The sequence below is a fragment of the Aythya ferina genome (assembly GCF_964211825.1).
Source record: "Aythya ferina genome assembly, chromosome: 17".
NCBI lineage: Eukaryota > Metazoa > Chordata > Aves > Anseriformes > Anatidae > Aythya > Aythya ferina.
The window spans coordinates 14,941,422-14,962,867 of NC_140316.1; the positions used below are offsets into that span (position 1 = coordinate 14,941,422).

The window sequence follows — 21,446 nt, forward strand, 5'->3', positions numbered from 1 at the left end:
TCTGGGTTTTTGTTAGAGCTGAAGGCAAATTGTGTTCCTGTCTGCCTCTTGGCATCAGATTGTAACTGGGAACTGAATTTCTTGTGTTGTGTGTGGATTATCTGGCATATCTTATTCTTAGGTCCTCATTTGCCCCAGTTTAGTTTCAGGAGTTATGCAAAAAGGAAAGCTTCATCCTGTCATGTCTTAAAAGATTTGCATCTCACTGTAGCTGCTTCAGTTTGTCTTGTCATTTCTGTTTTCTGTTGTTTTGTTTCAAGATATTTCCTCAAGAGATTGATATAAACAGAAAGCATGCATATGTATGTATGGCCAAAGCAAAATAAAATCATGTTTTATAATATTTTTTTAAATGAGACTATCTTATTGAAAAAATACATTTATTTTTTTTACAATGGTAGATTTGTTTGTAATCAAAATTCTCCTTTCTACTTCTCAGAGGTACCCACGGGTACATGGCTCCAGAGGTGCTTCAGAAGGGAACAGCATATGACAGCAGTGCAGACTGGTTCTCGTTAGGCTGCATGCTTTTCAAACTTCTGAGAGGGTGAGTGAAGTTTCATGTCACATCTGCTTTTTTCTTTCTCTCTTTTTTTTTTTTTAATTGCGTGGGCCCCATCACTGTCTGTCCCCTGAAATACTAACATGCATATAGTGCATATAGTATATTTTATCTAAAACAATATTTTACTGCCGTCCCTGCACATTAGACCACATCTTCACATGAGATTAAAGTAGGCTTTTTTTGCTTCCAAAGCCAACAAAATTTAAGCCCTGCTTGCTTTAGTATGTACAGGTTTGGGGCAGTGAGGAAGGTAGATGATCTGATTTGACTTCTACTGATAGCAATTTACTCATCTGTTGACAATAACTAAGCATTTTAGATGAATATGTGATTCATTGCTTAAATGTACTTAGCAGCCCTGTTGAGTTGGGGACTTCATCACAGTCTTAAGACCTTCCTTTAAGGTGAAAATCCTCGCTACATTGTTCCCTTTCTGGCATGATACTCAACCTTTCCTTCTTTAGTTTTTGGATACGTTGTATTGTGTGGATGCTTTCAGTTTCTGAATTTGGCCATGTTGGTATACAAAAGTTAAGATAATTACAGCTTTGTCAACTGTTACTTTCTCAGTAACTTTGTGTCTATGTAGAATTTAAGGGATTTATCTGAACACTCAATAAGCAGTGATTGGCAGGTATGTGTTGAAAATCACATCCTCAGTGTTAATGGCAAAGCAGAAATAATCTTTAAAAATTTTCCAAGTGCTTCTTTATAAAGATTGTTCATCAGTTAAATTTTACTGTGCCCTTGCACATAGTTAATTATAAGGTTTTTACCTCTATACATTCCAGACACTGTATAAAGGAAAATAAGTTTGTGACTGCCGAAGAGAAGTAGGCCTTATCAGTTAATGTTAATTGTTCACAAAATAGGTTAAATGTAAGTGTGCAAATAAATAAAGCAACGGTATCTAAGTTGGAAAATAAAGCATTTAGAAGTCTAGATGGCATCACGCAGCTGTGAGCAATATCCATCTCTGCAGTCACTCACTGAAGAATTCTGTAGGCAGCAAGACACAGAACAGTTTGGGTTTGCTGGGAGAAGAAAGGAGAGCGTGTCATGCAGAGGACCACTGTGGACTCCTCAGCTTGTCTTCTCAGCCTTCCTTTTGAAAAGGGGCTAGGCACAGCATTTGGCTGACCCCGGCAGGATTCTTCCTTCACGTAATAGCACCTAGAGATAAGTGATCCAGTTTACCATGAACACTGGTGCTTGCAGGGTGGGATAGCTCAGTCTGTGGGCTGCGGTTCTTCCTGACAGGGATGTGCAGGGTGCTGTCAGTGCTTGGCTGGGAGCCAGAGCATTATTCACTGAGAACTATCCTCCTTAATCTGTTCTGAAGCCAATTAAGCAACTTGCATCCCCAAACAAGGATTGGGCACATGGTGCCATTTCTTGGTGTTTAATAAGTTAAATCTGGCAGAAAATCCAGCCCATAAGTCCGCCGTGAATCATTTGTTTCCCTGATCTGCTCAGAACCTTGTTGTCAAAATATATGAGGCTATCCGGCCTCGTATTAAGCCGTTTTCTCTTGCCTTGTTACCTGTCATGGCTAAAAACAAAACTGAAGGTCTGCTCAGTCCATCAGATCCATTCCTTAGTAGTGACTTTGAAGATAAATGGGAAGTAACTCTTGAGTAGCCGGTCCTCAGTTGAAATGAGCTAGAACACACTGCCAGGTGGCAACATAGAATGATTTTTAATAGCTAATGAGTGTATTAATAGGTAAATAACATTTCAATTTTGAAAAACAGCATTCGCATAAGGTTTTGAAGACAACGAGGAAATAAGGAATATACTCTCAATCCAATAAAAATATCTCAGTTTGAAAAATGAAAAAGTTACTGCTTTCTTTCATGCTGCTGTTTAAGTACTGCATGGTTAAATCTATAATATTTTAAGGTCTTCTGTGGCTAAAACAAAACATTCAAACTCTCAAAAACAGAATAACAAAACATTAAAGGGATAAAGCTGGTAATTTACCATACCTCATCAAATATATTCCCAGTCAATAATGTAGTGGTGTTCATTATTATCTTCTGTTTCATCCACTTTAAGATCTTACTTCATTTTCCCCATATAGATCAGCAGTAAGACTGTAGGTTGTATAGATCAGTGTGCTTAAATATCTCTATTAAAATAGCTGTTGAGGGTTCTTTGGTTAGGTGGAGCTGTTCTGTGTTTTAGGAGACACAGATATAATTGGAAAGGGGTTTGAAACACCATCTTTAAAACTACTTGTTTTATTGTTCTGCAGGACAGGATTGATGAGGTGGAAGAATGGGACTAAAAGGATGCTACACTCTTTCCTGGGGTTGCCACAGCTGAAATAACCTGATATGTTATGGCTTTACATTTATTAGTGCATTTTCTTATTTCTACAGTCACAGTCCTTTCAGACAGCACAAAACCAAAGATAAGCATGAGATCGACCGGATGACGCTCACCGTGGTAAGGATCATGGTGGCAGTTGCAGTTACATTCCTCTTGTTTACTAAACTCCCATTTCCTCTAAAAAGTGGGAAATAGCCTGCTTTCTGAGCAAGCTGTATTTACACATGAAAGAGTTGTTTACAAATGCTGTCGAAGAATGTTGCTTTGCTATGTGGAGAAGGCAGGTCACAGTACTTCTGTAATGAAATGTCTCTTTTTGTACATCTTTTTTTCACAGAATGTGGAGTTACCAGATTCATTTTCTCCTGAACTAAAATCCCTTTTGGAAGGGCTCCTGCAACGGGATGTTAGCAAGAGACTTGGGTGCCAAGGAAGAAGGTAGGTGTTATCTTCTTGGACCACTGCCTTTAAAGATCACCACTTCTTTGTAAGTGAATGAATTAGTTTTGAGTAAAAACCAGCTTCCTGTTATGAGGATTTTATTTTATATATTTTTTTAAGAAAACATTAAAAAGTGCAGTTGCATGGAATTACATTTCAGCTTCCTTTGGTTTGCACAAATCTTTGGACAATTTTTGTCATTAAAGGCACTTTTTTCTCCACCCAAGTTCTCTGCAATCATGCTCATATCAGATGGTGTTTATATATATTTGATTATGGATGTTCATATTTTTGTCCCTTTATTGTTTTTTGTTTTTGCCATATTGGGATGAAGTTGTAATACTTCATTCGGTCATATTAATTGCTAAAATTCCTTGCTTTTATAAAGGAAAAAAAAATACAACAAAACAAGCATGGAAAGCCACGGATACTTCCTTTTCATTTTGGGTTGCCTTTTGCCAGATATAAATGTTTCATTTAATGAGTCTAAGAAAAAAAGACTTTTTTTTAACTGGTCACAAAGTACTATTTGCTTCTGCTGTGCTTATCTTATTTATAGCTGTTAACTAAAATTGTTGTTATCACCTATTTAAAAACCTAGTGCATTTCTTCTGAGACTGGGAAAGAAAATTATGAGAAGAGTAAAGAACTGTAGAGAAATCATTGGCAATGTATGCTACCTGTAATTAGTAGTCCCTACTGAGGCTGGCTGTAATTCCAGTGAGGTGCTCTGATCGTTTTTGTATCATGGAGCCTTCAATGATAATGGCCTGTCTGAAATTGCTTTTCAGCCTTGGGCCTATTGAGAGCAGTTGTTTACTTTGCCATAAATGAGGTATAATATCAAATGGAGTAGAGTAAGTTTGTTATTTAGAAGCAATGTATGGGATCTGACAATGGAAGAGAACTGTTTATTGTTAGAAATGATGGAATACCATAAAAAAATGAGGGTGATTGTTTGCCAGAGTTACAGCTTTTTCCAATGTTTCCACATTAAAGTCTTCTCTTTTGTTGTTTACTTAGGAATACTTTTTTTTTTTAAAGAGAAGTCATTTTACTGATGCTTTCAAGTGATACAAATGCTTGACCTTTGAAAGCTTTAGATTTCTCAAAGATAATTTGGTTTGAAGGCCCTTTTGTTTTGTTGACTTCAGTTACTTTCATTTTGCAGTGCACAAGAAGTAAAAGAACATCCTTTCTTCAAAGGGATTGATTGGCAGCAAGTGTATTTACAAAAGGTAAAGGACTAAGAGAGTAACCATAACTTACTTGGTAAAGCAGTAAAAATAAAGTATGCCTGAACAGGTGATGGATGGAAAAGTTGTGTGTTCCTGTCCCCAGAACAGATACTCACTTGTACGAAAGCACGGTGAATGGTTGATGAGAACTATTGGGCATTCATTGCTAGAAGTCTTCCTGATCAGTAGTACTGAATTATTTGTTATCAGGGTTAAATGACAATGTGGATTCTTCTGCTTGGCCGTCTCAAAAATGCATTATTTTTTTTCCAACAGAGTTTTTTGAAAGCTTTTACTGAATTAGTGAGAATTTATTTATCTACAGAATGTATCTAAATAATGTCCATTAATTTTTTTGTAATTATGCTGCTTTGAATTTCTAGTATCCTCCACCATTGATCCCTCCCCGGGGAGAAGTAAATGCAGCAGACGCTTTTGATATTGGGTCATTTGATGAAGAGGACACTAAAGGAATTAAGGTATACAACTTTAAACAATATGTAAAGAATGGCAATTTGACACTTGTACTCATCCCTTCATGTGTGGCATGCCATTCCTTTGCTTCAGGGGCAAGGAACTGTTTTCAGGTTTGTGAACTTAATCTGTGCCCTTATGAAGTGGTAGTTTGGCCTAGTTGGCTGTTTTTTGTTGGTGATAGTGTTTTTTTTCACTTGTCAAATCTTTATTTTTAGTTTGACTGAAGTCTACTTTCCTATCCAAATGTTTATATGACAAAAATAAATATTTCAAATGGCCAGACAAATTCTGGGAAATCCTTCATTTTCAGGAGTACTTAATAGTTTGCAGTTTTAAAAATTGTATCTAGTTCCTGGTATGGGGAGTGGAAAAAAAACTGCTGTTCCCAAAACATTGTTTGACTTAAATGTACGTTCAGTAGAAATCCCAAATAATTTTGTAATTTCTTACATTTTTAGGGTGATGCTTTTGGGACTCACAGTAACATTTTTATTGCTGGTGAAGTTCTTTGTTGGATTAGTTATATGTACACCTTGGGTATCAGTAGCAAATGAGAATAGCACATGAAGACGGAATGTATAACACAGCTCTCACGCAATGAATTAAGGAGAAAAAAATATCCTCTTAGTTTATGTGACTAACATTATCTTCCTGTTGCATATTCCGACTGCAAAACACATTAGGAATGTGAATCCTCTTGATATTCTGAAGGAGGTCTTTTTTTTTTTCTTTTCTTTTTTAATTCTGGAGAACATGCAGTTGATAATTTGAGAGTTGTCTAGGATTTCTAGATGTTATTTTTGGAAATGACTTCTCATTGTGTAAATGCAGTGTTTTTGAATAAGTTCTTGTACAGGTTGCAGCTGAAACCTTGTACCCACAGTGCTGTGTATTATCAGAGGAATGTCCAGTCATCTGAAAACCTATTTTGGAGAAAAATACTAGTGAAAGCTTGGATAAATTATGCTAAATCATATTTTTATAGTGCTTCCTTATGTTCAGCTAGTACAGTGGAAAATTCTTGAAATAACAAACTGTATATTAATGTAGCATCTTTGTAAGTTAGAAAAGTAATGAGAGTAACTACCAAGTCCTGATACTATTGAAAAATCTAAGGAAAACCATACAAAGGAAAAAAAAAAAAAAAAAAAAAAAAAAGGAGCTATAGCTGCTGACCTATTCCCAACCCATGTGGTACATCCCCTCTCCTGCACCTTCCCTGGAGGCTTTGGGACAGCAGTTGGACCAGTGCTTCTCTTAGGTCTGTCCCATTTGCTGCTTTTATGATGTATTTCCTCAACAAATCAAGCTTTATTCTTGTTATTACAGAAGTGAGTCAGGAGAGAAACTAATTGCTCTAAGCTTGATAAGCAAAAAAACATGTGAGCTACTCACTGTGCCTAAAAAAGGAACTTGCCTGTCAGTGTCACCTGCTGTGATTACAGAAGTTGGCATAGAAAGGATTTTACGTGTTTAAAGAGAAATGCAGAGATCCCAAGATGTTCTTTATCCCAGAAAATTTCACATCTTCACTGTCAGCGTGGGTCTAACAGGATACCAGCTCCCTGAAGCTCTGCAGTGCTGTAATCCCAGAATTTGTAAATTCAATTCCAGAAGAACACCTCGCAAGGAGAAGCCGGGTGGTCTTTGTATTCCCTTAGGATGATCGATCCGATGTTCTCCTCAAGGCTTGTACCTGTCAGTTGTACAGCCAGATCTCTTTGTGTAACCTTTACTTGGGCTGCCCATACGGTAAACCTGTCCTTAGCCCCAAGTGGATGGGGACACGGTGCACAGCTGCTGGCCGTGCAGGTTCACGGGGACACCGCCACCCCCGGGAGGGGGCTCGGTAACCCCATCCCTCCCACTCAGCTGCCACCGGGCGTTCCTTAGCATGACAGCGTCAGTGCTGGGTGCTGGGCTCCCCTCGCTCCTGCTGCAGGTTATATTTACCCCGCGGTGCGTCCCGTGACACCCCGAGGGACGCGTGCCCTGGAGGTGGCAGGCTGAGGGGGACAGCGGTGGATGGAGGCTGATGTGGCCTGGGGGCTGGCTCTTCCCTTGGCACAGCACTGTGAACAAAAGTCCAGTTCTCTGTTGACTCATCCCCACATGAAAATCTTCAATAATTGTGGATTGAAAACATTGATCGCTTTTTATGCCTTGTGGCTAAACCCAGTGTTCTGTGGTACCAAGCAGTGCCCCTTCTGAAGACCCTGGACTTCGGTCCCTTCAGTGCAAGTCAGTGCAAGTACTGTACGTAGGTAAGGGTGAAGGGAGAAAGAAGCCAAACAACAGGAAAATAATGAGGCCTGCAGCATTCGTTACTGAATTCTAGAGGTTTATCATTAGGAATGTACAATTAAGTTCTGAAAGCATGGAAGGCATCATTGTTTAAAAGGTACGGTTTAATTTAGAGTCCTAATACTGCATAATCTATTTATACTTAATTTGTCGTACTGGAATTTTTGTGCAGACAAACTTTTTAATACTATTAGGCATTTTGTTAACATTGATTATGCAACAAAGTTAAGAATCCACTTCTTGCATTTTAAATAATTACCAAACGTAAAAACTAGAGAACATAATGGGACAAGGTTGAGTAAGGCTTTTAGAGCTTTCAGACTAAACAAGTTTTGAACAGGTGGTTTGTTCTTGCCATATAAATTAATATCTATGCTTAAATTAGTATCTCTGCTTTCTCTTGTGGGCACCTGTTGGTTCAGGTAAGGTTAGAGTTCAGTGCATCTTTTACAATAATCCTGTTATATGGAAAACTTCTGGGGACAAGAATAGTAGAACTTACTAAAATGCTGTTTTTTATGTTGTTTTTCTCTTGCAAGCTGCTTGATAGTGACCAGGAATTATATAAGAACTTCCCTCTGGTAATATCGGAGCGTTGGCAGCAAGAAGTAGCAGAAACTGTTTATGATGCAGTAAATGCAGACACAGATAAAATTGAGGCCAGAAAAAGGGCTAAAAATAAGCAGCTTGGCCATGAGGAAGGTAATCTTTCAAATACACTTCTCTTCATCTTTTACTGCTAGATAGTAGTAATTCATGTGTTTGAAGTTCCACACAACAGACTCTCATATTACTGTCACTCACCAGTAATTGTTAGAATTCATTTAGTCACTATTGTGTTTCTTAAGATGTTTCTTAATGTTTTGAAATGCTGTATGATGGCATAATGTTTTGGAAAGTCTTTTGTAGTGTCTTGTAAAGATTATTATGTACAACCTTTCATCGTTTTTGTTTATTGTGCGTGCTCAGAAAAGGGTATGTGGGATTTGTTATCATTACAAAGAAGACAGGGAATATAACACGAGGTCCTTCGCAGCACACTTCACTGGTGTGCACAGGAATGTTGCACTGCAAACTGAACTTTGGATAGCAGTATATCATTCTTTTAATAGTAAGCCAGGTTTTAAGAACCAAATTCAGTTCTTAGTTACTCCACTGCAGTCTCATCAGCTCACGTAATTAAGGCAGAATCGGCAGAATTGTGCCTTTGCACACAGAACCCTTACTGCACGCCTGTTGGTAGCACACTGAGTCACACGTTCGGGGCTACATCCTTCATCAACATATCACATCTGCGGCATGTTTTTAGGCTGTGCCTTGTTTTCCACACTGATGTTTCCTGTCATTACAGATTATGCACTTGGGAAGGATTGTATCATGCATGGATACATGCTGAAATTGGGGAACCCATTCTTGACTCAGTGGCAACGTCGTTACTTTTACCTCTTCCCAAACAGACTTGAATGGCGAGGAGAAGGAGAGTCACGGGTAAGTCAGGTTACTCCAGGGAGCAGCAGCTTCCAGGGGCGTGAGAGACAGGTGTCTCTTGAGGCAAATCTGAGAATTCATACTCAGATATACCTTCCACGAAGGAGAATTTTGTCTGAGTAATCACCCAGTGGATTTGAGTCACTACTCAAGGAAACTTATCTCAAGTTTTGCCTTAGTTAATGGATAGCTACACTGCATTGAGGAAACATAAAATTGTCTTGAGAAACCTGTTTACTTTGTTTTATTGTGCTTTTAAAGTAATTTGGTAGTTCATGGTGTCATTTTTCATTTAGGACCGCTGGACTATTTATACAAAAAAACATAAACTGGTAAGGTCATAAATGCTATAGCATTTTGTTTCAAAGAAAATGCTATAGTAACCTTAGTTTAGTCCAGCTGTGATCATGTAGTTGGCAGATCACTTGTATGTTTAGTTAAGTAAGGGTTTGGAGTTCTGAAATGTTCTCATCTTATGGTCTGCAGGGAAACCTTTGCTGCAAACTGCTATATATGTTTGCTTCTGCGTCAGTGTATAGTGCTTAAGTATTCCCTTTCAGCTTTTTGGTATAGTCAGTAAGGCGGTCTTGTTTTTTTTTTTAAACAGCAGTAATGTTTGGAAAATATATAAAATTATATGCAATTCTCTTGAGGGAAGATAGTGAATATTTTGTATGTAGACACACCTATTGGTAGATTCTTATTTCATACTGTCATCATTGGCTCTTTTAGCTTATATTTTGTTGTCTCTGTTTAAGTAACCAAGCCCCTTGCTAAATCTCTCTTACCTTATAATCTATTTTTAGTTCACTACTCACCCTTCAGAAGTAAAGAATGTTTGATATGACAATGCTGTTAAGTTGGTAAATGACAGTTAATGTTTGTAACTTCATTCATGTGTCTAATCCAGAAAAAAATAGCCATTGGTTTTATTTGATGGGCAACAGGTTTTTTTCATATCATTTCTCTGCTTTATTTTTGTAAATACTACAGCAAAACCTGTTGACAATGGAACAAATAGTATCTGTTGAAGAAACACAAATTAAAGATAAGAAATGCATCTTACTGAGAATTAAAGGAGGAAAACAGTTTGTCCTACAGTGTGAGGTAAGACGCTTGTTTTTCCATAACTCTTAATCAGACATTTTACATGTGATAGAACAATTGAGCATTTTTTCAGGACCTCCCAGTGTATGTTGACCAGTGCACTTTATGTAGCTAACCTTAACCTAAGTGAAACTAGGAAGTTCTTATCACACTGTAGTTCTGAAAGCAGGAGACCTGCAGGCGTGCCACTTTGTGTCATGGATTTCAATGGCATTTGGGCCAAAATGAACTGAGTTTATTAAGTAAAAACTTCAAAACTTCTCAACCTACATGAGCTTCTAAGGCTGTGTTGGCACACGCAACTCACTGCAGCTGGTACATGGTAGTTGATGTGTGTGCAAGGGAGGAAGCACACAACTCCTCAAACGATTTGGACCATCTGTACTTGCTGATGCTGCTGTGCCTGACTTTGGCAGGGCGATGGAGAAGCAAAGGGCTGTGTGTTTTCAACATCCAGAGCTACTAGTTCCCTCAGGAAATTAAAATAAGTTGCTCTAAGTGCTATTGAAAGGAGAAGACACTATTGGCAGTTTTACTACGAAGTGCCAAACTACTTCTGTATCTCTTTCAGAGTGACCCAGAATTTGTTCAGTGGAAAAAAGAGCTGACAGAAGCTTTTACTGAGGCACAGAGGTTGCTGCGTCGGGCTCCAAAGTTTCTCAATAAATCTCGCTCAACAGTTGTAGAGCTTTCAAAGCCACCGCTCAGCCACAGGAATAGCAATGGTCTGTAGGAGAACAAAGTTCACTTAGGGAAAGCTACTGCGTGAACATGTTGAGTTTCACAGAATCCTTATGAATTACTTTGTGCAGTCCTGGAAGCGGGATGTGCTTAGGAGAGGAAGAATTAGATGTTTACAGCATGGGATAATGTCAGAACTCTGTCTCTGGAGGTGGTGAAGACTGGAACAATGGCAAGTGAATTCATGCTCCTAGCAGTGGTGGAAACTATCACATGTAGAGGCTGCATATTGCTCCCATGCATTCCTGCACCCTGGCGGTGTCTGGAAACGGTCCGTTACTCTAGAACTACTGATGGAAGGAAGATGCTGTTTTCTCTGCAATACCCTTGTTTGGTGCATACCAAGCCTGGAAACTGAAGTGGTTACTGCTGGCTAGAATTACACTTGTGTGTGATACCGACAAATCCCTCAACTTTGGAAGGAGCTGCAGACTTGCCATGTTGGATAACCTTTAATCTGTCGTGTTGCCATGTTCTTTCCGACCATTACTGCTGACTTTATAATAACCTTTCTCCATACTGCTGATGATCAACAGTGTGACTCTTATGCACTTCAAAGTACTGAATTCTAACTGTCCTGTGGTTTAAATGTTATTGCTACTTCATGGAAGCATTGAACTCAAGTTATTCACTTGGTTTGTTGTACTCGGTAATAGTAGCTACCACCGTTTTGCTTCTTCTACGTATATGCAGTACTATAACTGACACAATAGAGTAATAACTGGTGAAGAGGAATTTATGGTAGCTTCATCTAGTGCTCTGTTGTATAAATTGACTATTTTAGCACAGTTTTTAAAGAGCAGATTCCTTTTGACAAGTTTACAGTGAATATAAAGACAGTTCTTTTCCATTTCAGGTCAACTGCACTTTTTAAAAATTAAAAAGAAATTATTCAAATCCAATGCATTCTAGTGCATGTACTGGGTTAAGATGTCTGGGTACCTCGGTACGTATTCTGGATCACTCTTCAGTTACGGGACTTGTGGATCCTTGTCTGTTGTACACAAAACATAAGCAAGTGTGTTCTCATAGCATAGCTATCCCAGACTTTCACTGTAGCTGAGCTCTGGAGGTCGTGCTTACATCACATGGCTCGGCTTGCAAAAGGATTTTTAATTTTCTTTTCTAGAGAATTCAAAATGTCCACATTGAAAACAGTCTGAGAATACTGAGGATGGAACTCACAAAATGAGCTGATCAAATGCCAGATTTATATTAATTCTGCCTGAGACATCATTCCTGTCATGTGGAAACTCTTTGCAAAAGTAACGATATAATCCCTAACTGGTAGACAACTTTAAGCATGTGATGTCAGCCTCTCCCTAGTCATTGTGATGTTTTATAAGAGTTCTGTCAGGGCCGAATTTAAGCTTTTTTTCTGATTCTGTGAATGCCTTAGAGAACATTTTCTGCCCAGTTACAGTGGTACAGCTCTCATAGTCCCTGAAGAAGGTGAGAACTGCATCCCTGTAAGTGGGAACAGAAGCTGCACCAACAGCATACTCTCTCCACCTGGTGTGCACAGTTTGTCTCGCTTGTGTTGCTAGCAGATAACCACAGAGTTGTAGACTTATGTCCTTTGTAGACAAAATTACAAATTGGCGTAAGTAGGAGAGCTGTTTTGAAAGTATTTGTTTATTGAACACTCTAGTGATAAAATCGGATGTATTTGCTTCTAAAAGTGAGAGTGGCTTAACTGCATAGCGTGTGCTTTCACAAGTGTGCAAACTCTTTGGTACAAGCTGGTGCAGCATAAAAGGAAAAATGTGTTTTGGGAGATACCCCATGTGAGTCAGGCGATATCTTTTTGTGAGTTTATCCCATTTATTTTTTCATTTACTCTGTAAAAAGAGTGCTGACGTCTCTGTCCTTCTTGCTGGTAAGTGATGTTCAGTGCCTCAGCATCCTCTGTAAGGAGAAGTTGTGGTATTTACTGGAGTTGAATACAAAATGTCTCATCTTACTGGTGTTGACTGTGCACGGGGTGTCATTAAGGTTCTCCTGCAATACCATGCAATGCTTTTATTTTTCTTGTGGATTTGGGAAGAAAACTCCAGTTACGATCAACTCTTCTCTTAGCTCTCTTGTAACTTGTTCATATTTCCTTAGTTCCTTACTGGTTCTGTTTTCCTCTTTAGTTGTTTTCCACGGCTGCTTTGTACGATAGGTCCCTGTTGGCAGAGGCTGGCAGTTTGTGATGCAGCACACCGTAGCTCTGGGCTCCGTAAGGCGGGGTAGATCTGCAGCTGGGAAATGGTGCCTCAAAACCACAGGTATTAGACAAAACAACGGCTGTGCATGACTTACAGGAATAGGCGTATTTGAAGGGCAGTGGAGTTGGGGTGGCCGTCGGACACGCTCGTTAACCTGGGGCTGATTGCCTCGCCTGCGTCAGCGGTGGCTGGGGCTGGCTGGCAGCCGAGTGCCATCCACAGCACCGGCCAGGACAGGAGGGCAGCATTCCTGTCCTGTAGTCTGATTTATCAGTGACATATAGAAGACCTGTACTGCTCACTCACACGGCCGTGCTGGTACGGGAGGAGAGGTTACCAGAGCAAGAACCCCGCACGCGTTGCCCACGTTATGGCCCCAGCAACGAGGGAAACTCTGCGGAAAGATCCGGGTCTCGTGGTGTGGGGAGAGGTCTGGAATTTGGCCATTCAAAGCACGGGGTGCCGTGCTACCCCTAGCTGGTCGTTCCCGGTCTAGGTACTACATTCTCCAAAGGTTTTTCTTGGACAAAGATGCTTGATGGTCTTATTTTACATGAGGGTCTTCAGGTGTACGCGTAGAAAATGTTGTTGAACATTGAGAAAGTAAGGCACGGCATGAATTTTATGCATGTTGACCACAATGGTAGGGCTTGTTTTAAAGTTCAGGGAAGTAAAGATAAAAGAAATTAGAGCTTCAGGCATCAACAGAACCAAGTGAATGATTAAGCACAGGTTTTTAAACAAATCTTCTAAAAGTCCTATAAAAAATGCTTCTGTACCGAAGATTTATGCACATAGGGAAATTGTTTCTTACATTTCAAAATAGGAGACGAGATGCTAGATAAAGCCATATCGAATACTCCCCTGATGTATCCACATGCCGTCTGCGTTGCAGGGATTATTTTCGAGTTATTCCTTGTGTCCGATGAATGAGCTGATACACGCAGGAAGGCTAGATCCTGGAAAGCAAGTGCGTGGGTGACGTGACTGTCAAAGATGTGTGATTTCTGTGGGAGCTGGACTCAGGGGCTTCGCAGTACCTTCCAGAAGAGCTGGGGCTCTGCTTGGTGTTCTTTTCTATTCCTTTTTTTTTTTTTTTTTTTTCCCCACTGTGAGGTAGGGGGGCAGTTCTGATGTGTGGGACTTGCTGTAATTTAGTGGCTCATTTAAAGATGGGGATACAGCAGAATCTTGCCAGGTTCAGACTTTGACAGATTGCCATGTAAGTGCAGGAGGAGCCCCCCACCAGTTACTCAGGCTGCAAGCAGTGTGTCCCCAGGGGCACGAGCACGGTGTTCCCTGCCAAGTGTTCCCTGCGTGCCAGCTGAGACGTCCCGTCATTGCCAGCATAAATTTGGCAATTCTGTTCAAATTTGGTGATTATTTTGCATACTTATGCAACTGTTAAAGGAACGTATTTATATAAAATCCTTCATTCAACTGTAGGCTATCCACTTCTCTAAGTTTTACAGCCTCTTGGTGTTATTTATGCTCCAACTTGGTCTGGTGAGGTCTAAGGCTGCCGTCCTGTTGTGCCACTTGGGGATGAGCCTGGTGGCACAGATCTGGAGCCGATGCAGTTGGTCGTGATGTTCCCAGTGTGGTGCCCCCACCGGGCTTTGGAGCAAAGGCTCTGAGCACGCTGGTGGCTGCAGGACGTGGCTGGGGGACGTGGGCAGCGCTCTGCTGCATGGTGCAGGGCTGGGACGTGCGCCTCCGGTCAGATGCCCCTCGAGTCCAGCAGCTCTCCTTCAGAAAAGCAGCAGCAGTTTTCTTCTCCTTCTGCTGAGGCTGAAAAAAAAAAAAAAATGAATAGGATCACCAGGTTGGGTTTGGTTTCACAATAAACGCGGGTGTTTGCAGCCCAGTGTTTAGATAATAGAAGTATTGTGAATTTGGTGCTAAACAAATCCGAGTTGTGATGCTGGTGATGCCGCCGTGGCTCTGCAGCTCCTGTCCGCAAGGAGCTGTGTGCTGCGGAGTTACTGTGGGCTTCAGCCTCAGGTGGCAGGAGATGTGTCTGGGGACAGGGGAGGCCCTGGAGCTCTGCGCCTTGCTCTTCTTGGCAGCTGATCAGCTTAAGGACGAGATTCTTCTTGCATATCACTTACCTGTCTACGTAGCAAGTCGCATACTGCTTTTACTGTTCCCCATGCAGCAGATGGCAATGACACAGTTACTTTAACTCTGAAATGCTCACACTTTAAGTATATATGGAGGAAGGACTATTTTGAAGTGTACAGTAGAAAGTAAATAGTTCTAGTTGTGTTGATTAATATAAGGAATGAGTCAGTTCTACAAATGAGAAACCTGAAAAGCGTATTTTGAAAAAGCATAGTATTAATTTTAATATTGTAAAAAAAAAAAAAAAAAGAAAAGGAAAATATCTAAAATATACAGAGAACATATGTATATCCAAATGTCTGAGGAATTTCAAGATAATCTACTTTTGTTTTCTGTTGATTTCTATTCCATGGTGTACATATTGTGTGGATTGAACATTGGCTGTTTTAATACTATTGTTAAATTGTATTTTTATTTTGTGTTAAACTAATCATCACAGACTCAGCTTTATTTTGTTTATGTAAAGGTCGCTATGCTATGTAGGTATAAAACCAAGAATTCTATTTTAACAAAAAGCATTTTATATTATTTATTAAATACATGTTTCTCCAACTTCTGACATTCCACAGAATTTCTGCTCCATATATGTATAGCTTGTCTGAAGAAACGGCAGTTCCTTTCAAACAGGATCAGTCAGCTTTATTCTGTTTTTCAGAATAAAATTGGAATAGTTTCAGTCTGTCCCGGTAACCCGTCTGTTACAGGCATACAGAATTTCATGCGTTATCAGGACCATCTCTAGGTGCAATGGTTTATGAATGCAGAAACATCTGAAAAATCCTTGCAAATAACCCCTGGGTCTGGGCGCTGTAAATCCCCCTTTGTTCCTGTGTTCCGGTGAGTGACGTTTTATGCACAGTCTGCGGTGGGTGGAACAAGAATGAATGACCTTAAATCGGGGCAGGGAAGAGTCAGCTCAGATGTTAAAAACGCTCTTTAATTGTGAAGTTGACGAACTAATGGAAGAGGGAGCCTGGAGAGGCCGTAGACCTTGAGCCCCGGGATAGGGCAGGAAGCCGTCAGCTCCGAGCCCTTTGTGTCGAGCAGCTTGTGCAGAGCAGTTGGGTTGTAGGGCAGGGATGGGCGAGCTGGCGTCTGGCAGAGGTGGTTGTGGATGTGGCTGGGATGGTCCCCGTGGGCAGCAGCCCTGGAAGTCCATGGGGAGCAGCTCACCTGGGGCTCCTGAGCCGTGGTCGGGGCATGCGAGTGATTTGGGGCAGCGCCAGAGCCAAAAACCTTTGCTGGAGCGCTGCTGCAGATCTGTAGGTAACAAAGCCAGACACCCCTTCCCAGGCAGGGTACGAAAATAGCACTAAATTCATCAGATAACTCATTTGCTAAAAATAATTCTGCTTTCCCATTGTGGTCTCTGCGGGTTGAGGAGTGCGTTTAGGTGTTGAAGTACGCGCTGCTCACTTCCACCCGCTGTGGCGCTTGGAGCATGTCCCTGTTTGGGTGTAAGGACGACATCTCGAGGGTGAGCTGCTGTGTCTGCCCTGCTGGCGAAGCCACCTCCTTGCTGACACACGGCATTGGTGCCGGGGGGACCCGCAGCAGGACGAGGGGGCTGCTCTCCCCCACCCTGCCTCTTGCCCTGCTTCCCCTTCCCACCCCATGCCCACCGGGTCCCCCCTGGCTCCTGCACTGGGACTACCTGGGGTGCTCTCATGGGGCAGCTGCTGTGGGCTTGGTAGGTGCCAAAGCCATGTGCCTTTAGGAAACCTGAGGATGAGCTCAGAAAGCAGGGGGGGAGTGCCTGGGATCGGTGTGACTCGCTGCTTTGCCAGGCTGGGAAGGGAGGCGGACGCGGGCTGTAGCTGCCGGTCGGTGCAGGAGGCTTCCCGGCTGCTTTGTGTTGAGGACAGGGAGAGAGCAGGTGAGACAACAAAGAAATGGGTCTGAAAAACAGAATAAAGTGAGAGGATCCTCTGAGAGGTGTTTTCATGAGCACTGTTTCAGTGACTAAATTCAGTCCTTCAAAAAAAAAAAAAAAGGAGCAGATTCACATGAATAGCTACTAGTGATTTAAAGAAATATATTGAAAGAGAACCTGTTTTCAATGTGTAATTTAATGGTAAGAAAAGCCAGTATCTGTAAATAACTTTAGATATTGTATCTATGAGAATCATCATTTGTTTTATGTACTTGGCTCTTTTCATATTTATTGTGCAGAGGAGGGTTTGCCCCTTATTGGTATTTACTACTGCACGTGTGAGGTAGTACTTTCACAGAGACTATGTTCAGAGTTTACAGTCCTCCGCAACTTGTGACGTGCCACACTTAGTTAATTCTGCCATTATTTTTTTAAAGGATTATTTTGGAACAGCTAAGCTGCTTTTGTGTGTTGGTCAACTGCTCTCATACAAAGAGAACCCCAATAAAAAATGTCATTTGAGCGTGTGCTGCCGCTTCGTCCTTTTCCGTTTCGTGGCTGTTCCCGGAGCCTCCATGGAGCTGAACGAAGGTGACCGCAGTTCTTCCCGACAGTCTTGGGGTTAAAAAAGGTGGGAAGAGTTTAGGGAGCACCATGTCGTGGTGAGAGCCTTGGGCATGGGGTTTGCACATTGCACAGGACAGGGCATGGTGGCAGCTCCATGCTCTGCCGGCCCCTGCTGCTGCTGCCTGGACCCCGTGGAGAGGCCGGGTGCTTTTGATGGATTTCTCTGAATTTTTCTCCAAAGCTGTGCCTCTGTTTCCCACAGCACCCCCATCACAGAGGTGAGTCCCTTCTCTGACCAGAGAAGACATCACTTGCAGGCACAGTATTTTTTCAGGCTTTTTCCACAAGGCGCTGCTCCCTGTGGGGTGGGAGGCAGCAGGACCTGCGTGTGAGGGTCCCCGATGCCCCCCCAGCCACCGCCTGGGGGGCTCTGAGCGTGATCCTCAGCTCAGGTGTGCTGCAGCAGCCTGGAAACCCACCCCATGCCCCCCAGTGACCCCTGGGCACAGCACTGGGATGTGCCAGCGGTGCTGGGGTGCCCCTGCCCTGGGGAGCTGGGGCCGTGGGGCCACTTTCACGGGGGGCACAGGGAGGCTGAAATCCTGGGGCTCTCTGCCAGGGCTCCCTGCACCTCCTTGGGTGCCCCAGGGTTGGACCCTTTGGTGTCATCACCGCGGTGGCACAGAGCGGGGCAATGCGGGCACGGAGACGCATGCGGGGTGGGCGCAGTGGGGTCGGCAGGGCCCCAGACCCCCTCCCTTGCCTCTCCCAGCCAAGGCCCCGGTGCCTCCAGCCGCCTCGGCGGGGTATTTTTAGCAGTGACATGTGTCACCTCAGCTGCCACCGCGGCGAGGGGCGGAGGGGGAGGCGCAGGCAGCCCCCCCGCCACGCCTGCTGCTGCCTTTGCTCTCCGGCTCGCCGGGGTCCAGCACCGCCGCAGCGCCCGGTGCCACTGGCGTGGGCCAGCAGCCCCCGCGCCCCCGGCACCGCACGCAGGTAAGGGGCACCCCGGGGTGGTCTTCGGGGTCGGGGGGCAGGTCAGGGCCCAAACGGAGAGTTTTGGCCACGCTTTTAGCCCGACACTGGGCCCCTCGGTGGGGAGGGCTATTTTTAGGTGGGAATGAAGGGCGATAGCAGCAGCCCCGGCTCCGGGGGTGGCCTCCAGCAGCCGGTCAGTGCCGGGGGGCTGCGGTGGGAGTGGGGATGGGGATGGGGATGGGGAGCACCCTGCCCTGTGCTGGAGGGTGGGGGGGACCCCTCGGTGGCCTCAGCTCCCACCAGGTCCTGGGAGGCAGAGGGGTGGGAGCGAGCCCCCGGGCAGCTCCAGCGTGGGGACCAGACCCACGTGGCTGTGGCCCAAGTGGGGCCGCGTCCTGTGCCCCAGCTTGGGGAGAAAAAGAGGTGTTGATGGTGGTCCTGGCCTGGGTTTGTGGGCTTGGTTGAGGCATGTCCCCCTCCGTGCCTCAGTTTCCCTGTGGATTCAGACATGGGGTCCCTGCTACGGGCACCGTGTGGGCTGGGGGCTCCACACAACCTAGGGGGCTGCTCCCCCCGGGGCTGCAGAGCCCTGCTGTGGGGTCGGTGAGGGGGCAGCTCCATTCCCCAGGGGGTCTGTGGGGCAGGTGGCAGCCGGGACACGTGGCGCCTGGGGCTGTCGCCCAAGAAGGCAAATGACATTCCTCAGCCGGGCTCCTGGGCCGCTGCGGTGCTCCTGCCCTTTACTGTACAAGGCGAGGCGGGCCCGGCGAGCCCCGACCCGCTCGGGGCCTGAATGATCCCGACAGGTGAAGCCGGGATCAGCCCTCAGCGGGGCACGGGCACGGTTGCACCCTGCACCGCCCCGGTGCCACCGCCACCCGTGACGCCTCCTCCCGGCACCCCCTGGCCCCGCTCCACGCCAGGAACGGAGGTGGCCGCACGTGGCCAAGCGCTCCTCGAGGCTGTAAAATGACCCGGACCCCACATGGCCGGCTCCAGGCTCCTGTCCCCGTGCCCACCGGGGCCAGTGATGTCCCAGGAGGGTCCCCCCGGCCCAGGCCTGGCCCTGGCTGGCAGCCCCCCTCGCTAACTCTCTCCTCTCTCTCCCCTGGCTCTCTGTAAGGCTCCGTCCGGTCTCGCTGCCACCATGGCCATCTCCTCGCGCCTCGCGCTCTGGGAGCAGAAGGGAAGTGTTGGTGGGGGCCGGCGGGAGGGGACGCCCTGCGGCCACGTCCCCCTGCCCTGCACGTCGCTGCGCTCACGCTGCTTCCAAGCCTTACAGCTCGGGGCACTTCGCAGCCTGAATTGTCCATCCTGAGCAATTCCCCTGCTGCTGGCGGCTCTCTGCAGGGCTGAGTTTTGGGGGAGCCCACGGGGTTTGGTGCTGGGTGCTGCTGCGGGGTGGCATGGCAGAAGGCGAGCGGCTGGGGGGGCCCTGTGCTGTGGGGGGCCCTGTGCTGCGAGGGGCTGGGGTCGGGGCCAGCAGGGCCCTGCAGGTCCCCGCGCTCTCAGCAGCTCCTTGGCCCCCTGCAGCCCCCCCTGGGTGGCCAGGCTGGAGCTGCACGAGGGACTTTTCTTCCCAGCACTTGGCCTCCTGTTGGGTGCAGCCTCCCCGTGCCAGCCTGAGGGTCTGCTGGCAACATGCACAGCTCCTGCAGGGGCAGAGCGGGGCTGGGTGCTCAGCTCAGCCGCCCCTATGTGCTCCTGCTGCTGCTGTCCCCGTGGGGCTGGCTGGGCTGGGCTGGTGTCCCCACACTGCTCCCGTAACCCAGCTTCTGCTCCTGCAAACAGATCCGGGAGGAGGACCGGGCCCCCCCGCCGTCTGCACCCCCCCTGCTCCTCTCTGTCATCCCTGGGGGGTTCATCAAGCAGCTCGTCCGCGAGACCGAGAAGGAGTCCAAGGAGGCGAGGCTGAAGAAGAAAGCCAAGGCCACTGCGAAAGAGGACGTGAGTACTGAGCAAATCACGACTGTGTGCCCTCCCTGCAGCACTCGGGTGGGGGCTGCCCTGGTGTCACCCCTCAGATGGGGAGGTTCAGGCTCGCAGGGCACTGCAGGGGTTTGTGCGCACCCCCTGGCCAGGCCGGATCCTGCCCCTTCCCTGTCGGACCCTCCTGAGGCTCCTCTCCTTCTCTTGGCAGCCCGTGGGGGAGGCCGGTGGGGGCCGCACCGGGGACCCCCCAGCTGCTGGAGGAGCCGCGGCCAGCAAGGGGCAGCCGCTGCAGAACGGGCTGCACGTGGAGGGGCAGGGGGGCGAGGGAGCCCCGGCCCCCCCAAACACGGCGCTGCCACCCGGGAGGGCTGCACCGGGTCCTGGCCCCTGCAAAGCCCCGGCCCCCACCCCCAGTCCAGCAGAGACCCCTCACCCGGGGGCTCCCGAGGCAGCAAAGCCGTCGTCGTGCCCTGAGAAGAGCCCCAAGGACGCCCACCCTGGGGGGAGCCCCCCAGCTCCAGCCCCCGCGCCCAGCAAGAGCTGCAGCAAAGGCCCGGTGAAGGAGGGGGACGCGCTCAAGGGGAAGGGTCCCGAGGGCAGCAAGAAGGAGAAAGGGGTACCTGAGAGCAACAAGAAGAAGGGGGAACCTGAGAGAAGCAAGGAGAAGGGGGCACCTGAGAGCAGTACGAAGGAGAAGGGGGAATCTGCGATCCGCGAGGGGCCCACAGCCAAGGGGAGGACCAAGAAGGAGCTGGCGCTGGCCAAGAAGGAGCCGGAGAAGATGAAGAAAGATGCGGGAGGTGGCAAGAAGGAGGCGAGGGAAATTAAAGGGCCTGGAAAAACTACCAACAAGGCTGAGGGACCGAAGGGGGAGCCGGGAGGCATCCAAGGAAAGGCAGAGGATGGGGCAAAGGAGGCAGGGAAGGCAAAGGACAAGTCAGGGAAGAGTAAAGAGGCACCGGAAAGAAACAAGGAGGCACCGGGAGAGAGCAAAGAAGCAAGCATGGAGAGCAAAGAGGAGACGGCAGACAGCACAGACCAGGACCAGGTAATGCCTTTTGCAG

The 21,446-nt window shown here is 45.9% G+C and overlaps 2 protein-coding genes across 2 annotated transcripts in view; both read left to right on the top strand.

Moving 5' to 3' along the window:
• GRK3 (G protein-coupled receptor kinase 3) overlaps nucleotides 1–17,432 on the top strand; it is a 67,066-nt gene extending 49,634 nt beyond the window's left edge. The window contains exons 13-21 of the mRNA XM_084539327.1: nucleotides 440–547; nucleotides 2,950–3,016; nucleotides 3,237–3,337; nucleotides 4,512–4,578; nucleotides 4,962–5,057; nucleotides 7,899–8,061; nucleotides 8,711–8,847; nucleotides 9,841–9,954; nucleotides 10,526–17,432. Coding sequence (XP_084395453.1) covers nucleotides 440–547; nucleotides 2,950–3,016; nucleotides 3,237–3,337; nucleotides 4,512–4,578; nucleotides 4,962–5,057; nucleotides 7,899–8,061; nucleotides 8,711–8,847; nucleotides 9,841–9,954; nucleotides 10,526–10,687 — 1,015 coding nt within the window. The 3' untranslated portion in view covers nucleotides 10,688–17,432. The remainder of the gene's footprint in view (nucleotides 1–439; nucleotides 548–2,949; nucleotides 3,017–3,236; nucleotides 3,338–4,511; nucleotides 4,579–4,961; nucleotides 5,058–7,898; nucleotides 8,062–8,710; nucleotides 8,848–9,840; nucleotides 9,955–10,525) is intronic.
• Nucleotides 17,433–18,374: 942 nt separating this feature from the next.
• Nucleotides 18,375–21,446, top strand: part of MYO18B (myosin XVIIIB) — a 56,988-nt gene continuing 53,916 nt past the window's right edge. Inside the window, exons 1-4 of the mRNA XM_084491708.1 lie at nucleotides 18,375–18,468; nucleotides 19,574–19,634; nucleotides 20,240–20,397; nucleotides 20,591–21,430. Of these exons, the coding sequence (XP_084347834.1) occupies nucleotides 19,598–19,634; nucleotides 20,240–20,397; nucleotides 20,591–21,430 (1,035 nt within the window). The 5' untranslated portion in view covers nucleotides 18,375–18,468; nucleotides 19,574–19,597. The remainder of the gene's footprint in view (nucleotides 18,469–19,573; nucleotides 19,635–20,239; nucleotides 20,398–20,590; nucleotides 21,431–21,446) is intronic.